Below are 6,746 nucleotides of genomic sequence, written 5' to 3'. Positions count from 1 at the left end.
AGACACCTCACTCCCAAATGATGAGATGGACTATTAGTGCCCAACTTGTGAAAAGGCCTTTCAAGCTCATGTTGATAGGATCAGCCACAGCCAAAAACACTGCAAACCAATCCCAATTCATGAAGTCGTTTTGATACTCTTCCAGCATGAAGGACAAATAACAACAATAAGAATCTTAATAAAATGTCATTTTAGGGATTAGGAGCTCTTAACTCTGATTTTTAAAAAGGTAGTTAGTAAATGTATCTTCTTAGTACAATTAAAATGACAACATATAAAAACCGACAAAAATGAAAACATAAGCATAAAAATACATATAATACAATGATAAATCAATTTGGCCATTAGATAATCTATTAAGGAGCAAAACATGGAACCGAACAAATTGAAAAACTGAAGCTTTTATAAAACAAAGTACAAGTGTTTAAACTGTCAGATTATTTTAAAAACCACATAATTTACAGAAAAAAAATTTTAAGCATGCATAAAGAAATACTACTTTTCCTCTATAAATAAGCATTTAGATCCACTTCAGAAACTGAAGTTTTAACTCTTGCCAACTATACTTATTAGCTCAAGAACGGCATTTTATTGGAGATACATTTAAATAAAATTCTCATATGAAAAAAACAACTTCATTTTATTTCATTGTTCCCTCCCAGCCCAACTTTTAAAATAATGCTTATAAAAATAATTCAAATACAGCACAAGATTGGTCCCAATGAAGATGTTCAACCTATTCCTAGTACCCTTTATCTCAACCACAAATAAAAATGAAACACAAGATTTAGCAATCCTATACAAACTGTGCTTCTCTTTGCTCTAGGTCTTGAATCCGTTTTGGTCTTAGTCTCTGGCATGTTGGTTTCATATCAGATGAATGAAGTTCCTCAGGGTTAGCTTTGGGTTGATTTACCCGCTGTCCAATTGAATCTGAGTTCACAACAAAATCCACAGTATTTTCCTGATTGACACTAACAGGTGCTGCTGTATGAGTTTCTGGAAAACTTCCTCCACTTCCCTTTACCTTACTGTGAGAAGGTGGCTTATAAAATGTCCCTGGTGGGGGCTGCAAAGTTCTCCGTGGCCTGAAAGCAGGAGGAGGATTAGAATCTGGACAGCATCCTTCTGCTATTGTTCTAGCCGCCATGATTGGTACCATGTCTGCTTCCCTGAGCTGCATGGCACTGGATGGAGGGTCATTAGAGTTGAGAGATAAAACACAAGTAGCACCACTCTCTGGTTCTCTGTTTTCCTGGAGTGCACTGGGTATAATGATTGTAGTCCTTGTACTTATATCATATTGTCTGAATTGCTTGTCCCAAGTCTTGGGCTCAAAACAAGAAAGTCTAGAGGATGAGTTAGGAAAACATTTTGTTTCAGATATTTCTTCAGTGGTTGAGCTCCTGCCAAATTTGTCTGAATTTAAAGTTTCCATATTTTTGGAATTGTTCTCACTTAAGAAGTTTAGAGGGAGGAATTGATCTACAGGCAGACTCATGGGTCTGACTGACGTCTTTATCCTTGGTGATCTCAAGGTTATTTGATTACCTTTTACATTTGTACGACTATTAGCTTTAAACTTATCTTTGTTCTTGAAAGGGGAGGTTTCAGTCTCATCAAAAACCAAAGACATAGCATTTTCTGAAAGAGTAATAATTGGACGTTACTTTTCAATTTGTACACGCACCAGACATGAACATAACAAATTGTAGAGACATTTAGTTATGCTCACAGAAAGAAGATAGATTCACAAAGCTCTCATAAGCTAATCCCTGCAGAGAAGACATATAAAGAAGAATGAACTACTCACTTGACAAAATTCACCTTTTCTGGAGAAATAAGTATTTGTAAAGGTTTTGTTTCCTCGAAAAAAAAACATTATAGGCTCTAACACTATCAATCTGTTCCAATAAAAAATTCCAAAAAAATTTCATGCAGAATATACATTAGTAGCTTGCTAAAGTCCTTGGGGCAGGTAGGTGACAAAGAGGATAGAGGCAGGCCTGGAATCAGGAAGACTTGAAATCAAATCCACTGACAGATACTTACTACCTGTGTGACCCTAGGCAAGTCACTTAACACTGTTTGCCCAAGTTGCTCATCTGTAAAATGAGCTGGAGAAGAAAAAGGCAAACCACTCCGGTATCTTTGCAAAGAAAATTCCACATGGTATCATGAAGAATCGACCATGACTGAAACAACTCTATAACAACAGCGAAACAAGTCCTTACCTGAGATCATGACTTACTGAACCTGCTTTTCAGCTGTACTGAATTCTAATAAAATTTAGCTTTCCTTTTCCTTTTGCTTAAAATAGAAATGATGCAATGGAATATAAATGACCAATTTCTGGCCAAAAGTAAAGATTTCAAATCACAAATACGTACTAAAAAGGGAAAACAATTGGGCAAAGCAACAGTAAAAATGCTCAAGAGCTCCAGTACCTAGCAACAATATGGGGCTTTTTCATAAATGATAAGAGAGAACTGTGAAGATGTTGGTATACTATATCATTTTATTAACGAATCAGCCTAATTCTTTCAGCGCTTAACTGTATAAAAGCTCTAAGAAGAATGTCTGCAAGTAGGAAGAAGAGATAGGAAAGGAAGGTCATAAGGTAGAGAGAAATATATCAAAATCTCTACAACAGGTACTGGAATGCAAGAGATAAAGGGCAACAGAGATACTGGCAACTACAGCAATAATAACATTAAAAACAATGAAATCTCCCCCAAAGTAACATTCCCCATCCATTACTAACAAAAATAGAATTTAACCCATTGAGTTTAAGAACATACCTAGCTACCCTCCTCCTCCTTTCCAACTACTACTATAACGAACTACAACTACCAACAACCATTACAATAAACAATAACGATAATTACTACTGCTAACAACTACTAACTACAACTAAAAATTACTACTACTACCACTACCACCACTACTACTACTTTTATTAGGCTGCTCTTACAGAATGTCTCAGATGGACATACATTTCTTAATAAGAAGCAAACTCTAAAAATTGGTTTAGCTCACCATCATCACCTTCCTTTTATCCTCACTTCTTCCCTCCAGCTCTCTGTCCCACATCTGTTCCTTTCCTTCACACCTCAGCCACAAATGATAATTGTCCACTTCTCAGTCCCAGAGCCAATTCTCCTCTGGCTTTCCCTATATGACCATAATCTATTACTATTCTACCTTTCCCTAGAGGCTCATCAAATGCCTAATGGACATTTTAAGCTTGATGTCCTGGCAAAATCTCAGTCTCAACAAATCTTAAACTAAACACATTATCTTTTGCACTAAACCTTCCTTTCTTCTACAACATCCCTATTTCTATCAAAGGCCCCACCATTCTTCCAGTGTCTCAAGTCTATTATCTCAGCATTATTTGGGCTCCTCTCCCTCCATATACAGTGAATGGCCAGATCTGTACTTGTGCTCCTAAATATTTCTTGAATCAGACCCTTTCTCTCTATCTACAGCTACCACCTTAGTTCAGACCCTTGACACCTTTCACCTGGACTACAGAAATAGCTTTATTAGTCTCCCTGCTTCTCCCCACTCTGACCTATCTCCTGAACTGTTGCCAAAGTGATTTTCCTTAATTAATGACAGATCTGACCATGTGATTTCCCCTACCCAATCAACTGCAGGGGTTCCCCATTGCCTGGGGATCCAATACAGACTGCAGTATTTGCCTATTAAACCCCTTTAGAACCTGCTCTAACTCAGCTTCCCAGTCTCACTGGACATGCCTCTCCCTCTCACGCTCACTAGGCAGCTGGTGACGTGGGCAAGTCACTTCACCTCTGTTGCAGTTTCCTCAAATGTAAAATGGGGACAATAATAGTGCCTACCTGCCAGGGCTGTGATGAGGGTCAAATGAAATAATAATCATGGAGCACACAGCACAGCACCTGGCACACAGCAGCTGTTACACAGATGACAGCTATTCTTATTCTTGCTATTACCCTGCTTCAGACAAACTAGTCTATCTCTGGGCCTTCCCAGTGGCTGTCCCTCACAGGCCCTCCAAACTCCTCCAGTCCTTTGAAGACCCAGCTCAGGTGCCATCTCCTACAAGAAGCCTTTCCTGGCCCCAATCCTTAGAGCTCTTGCTCAAACTCCCAACTTCCTGGTACTTAAGTACTTTGTCTGCATCTGTATTGACTGTTCTATTGATGCTGCACCTCTCAGCCCAGGTATTTGCTATCTATCACCTTCAGAATGTAAGCTCCATGCACACAGAGATGTTTATTCTTTATGCTTTTATCCCTTCTACATTTCAACTTTCCCCATCGTGGTTTTGATCCATCGCAGGTTTTAAATGTGAATTTTTTAGGAAGCTGCAGATGACTCAGAGCCTGTGACCAAATACTTAGCTCAAATTTTACAATAAGGTATTTTTAAAACCCAATAAAAGAAAAATAAAAATTCAGACTTTTCTGGTATAAAGGAAAAGTCAAAAAATTTTATGCAGATTTTCCAGATGCAGGGGGCACTGCACTCCTAAGTGCTGTGATCTGGAAGGAATAAGTACACTTGTATCCCCACTGCCTAGCACATAATAAGCTCCTGAATGATAAATGATATCATTTATAAAAAACTAACAGTAACAATATAATTTTTACATAGTGCTTTCAGGTTTGTAAAAGATTTTACAAATATCTCATCTGAGACTTACAATGACCCTGAGAAGTGGGTGCTAGGCTTTATCCCCATTCTCCCAAAGAGGTAACCAAGGCACAGAGAAGTGAAGTTACTTGCCCAGGGGTCACATAGTGTCTGTGTCAAGTGGGATCTGAATTCACGATCTCCTGACTCCAAGTCCAACACTCTATGTGGAGGAGAGGACGGCTGTTTCTAGCCTGCTCTGCTCATGCCCTGGTTAAAACCTGTGAGGGTTCTGGGAGCTCCAGTTAGGAAGGACTCAGACTCAAACTTAAGTGCTCCTTGAGTAAAGACTAAGATGGTGAAGTGCTTAGAGCCTGTTCCATGAAGGATCAATGGAAGAGCTTGGAGATGCTGAGCAGGGAGAAGAGAAGACCCTGATCTGCTACTCACTCTCCAGAACCTTTCTGTTCCTGCAGCCACATCTCTCCCATACAGGCAGCCTCTTCTTCTGTCATATACAGCTAGCCCCCTTGGCTACAATGGTCATTGTCCCTTCCCTTTATGACTTCAGCAGTCTATCTGGTCTACCTCAGGGCTCTACAAACTGCACTCTATCCTACCCAGGACAAACTGATTTTTCCACAAGATGGCCTGACCATGTCTGCTCCCTACTCAAAAACCACTAGCAGCTCCTTATTACTTCTAGAAACAGATCTAGAATCCCTTCTCTGACAATAAGAGCTGCTTATAACTTTCTAACTTTGCAGTTCTTATACATTACTCCTCACCATGAACACTACCATCCAGTCATAGTGAGTTTTGCAAACAGCTACTCACCGATCACAGATGCATCAGCTCCTTCTAGTGCATTTTTTTGGTCATATGATCCTTCAAATGACATAGCTGTTTCTGAAATTTTACTCTCATCTTGAGAAGGTAGGATGTCCTATTGATACAACAGGATTAAAAAAATGATAAAAATCCAACATACATTGTAGATGAAATGGTTCAAAGATCTGACATTCATTCATGCAAACTTAAAAGGGTGAGGCATAATTCAGTATCTGGTACCACTCACTTCCTTTGAAGCAAGACATGACTGATGCTTCCTGGGTTTGAGGGTGAAGCTTTCATTGGTAGAAGAAGCTGAGGGTGGTTGCAAGGACACATCAAAGATCTTCACAAAATAAGCTATAAGAAGCTCCACAATTCGAGCCTGATGAGGATAGTCCACCAAGGAGGAAGGGGAAACCTTAGCATCCGTCCGCCAAGGCCTGATCAGAGTTGGTCCAAATATTATCCCCAGATTACTGGCTGGCATCTTGTTTTCTTCAGCTTTCTCAACAACTCTGGAAAGAAAAGCAGGGAAGGGGAGTTGTCAAGTCTGCTAGGCTTTCTTTTGGGCTGGGGAAGATTTCTAATGATGAGGCTGGTTTCAGACATCCTTCACCACCTTTCCAAACAGCAGGAAGATGGCACATTACCAAGTATACACCAGCAGAAGGCATATAAAACTAGAATTATGGTGAAGAAGGGAAAGCAATAGCTTTTTTCAAGTTGTTAGATGAAAAAAAGTGACCCTAAATCCATATCCATCAAGATTATTTCTACTGCTACAGGTTACTTCTCTGGAGGGACTCAAAGCAATTCTATAAGAAAAAAAAACCACAAACCATGGCACCCACAGCTATATTTGCCCATTACTATTCAAAAGAAAGGAGACATTTTTTAAGGTAAATCTCTTACCTATTAAGATGTCCAATAAGGTACTTAATAGTATTATAGTTTGGTCCAGGAAGTTTTTTAAGAAGAACTTTTATTTTCTTCAGGATTTTATTTAGTTCAGCACCCAGAGCTTCAGGGCTTGCCTGTTTTGAGTCTTCATTTACATTCTGGCTCTCTTTGGCAAGGCCAATAAGCTCATCATAAAGATGAAACAAAAATAGGGGTTCTGGTAACTAGAGGGAAAAAAGAAAACATTTTAGGAATGACAGTCTGCACATTACACTATTTTTCCCTGATTATCATCATATCCCATTTAGTCTAGCACTTTTCTTTAAAAAGATTAATGTCTTAGAACACTAACCAGCTTCTGCTTCAATCCTAATTCATTCAAAAAGTAA

At 39.1% G+C, this 6,746-nt stretch overlaps 1 protein-coding gene across 6 annotated transcripts in view; it reads right to left on the bottom strand.

Annotated features, from left to right (window-relative positions):
• Positions 1–385: 385 nt before the first annotated feature.
• LOC138176161 (rho GTPase-activating protein 29-like) overlaps positions 386–6,746 on the bottom strand; it is a 48,829-nt gene continuing 42,468 nt past the window's right edge. For all 6 annotated transcript variants that reach the window (XM_069106933.1, XM_069106930.1, XM_069106931.1 and 3 more), the window contains 4 exons: positions 6,370–6,581; positions 5,702–5,972; positions 5,461–5,569; positions 386–1,644 (listed from right to left, as the gene is read on the bottom strand). In XM_069106933.1, the coding sequence (XP_068963034.1) occupies positions 797–1,644; positions 5,461–5,569; positions 5,702–5,972; positions 6,370–6,581 (1,440 nt within the window). In that variant the 3' untranslated portion in view covers positions 386–796. The remainder of the gene's footprint in view (positions 1,645–5,460; positions 5,570–5,701; positions 5,973–6,369; positions 6,582–6,746) is intronic.

The sequence above is a fragment of the Petaurus breviceps genome, unplaced genomic scaffold (assembly GCF_028583685.1).
Source record: "Petaurus breviceps papuanus isolate PSGF00001 unplaced genomic scaffold, PetGlider_PUasm1.0 82569, whole genome shotgun sequence".
Lineage (NCBI taxonomy): Eukaryota > Metazoa > Chordata > Mammalia > Diprotodontia > Petauridae > Petaurus > Petaurus breviceps.
This window is presented reverse-complemented; position numbering and strand designations above follow the sequence as displayed.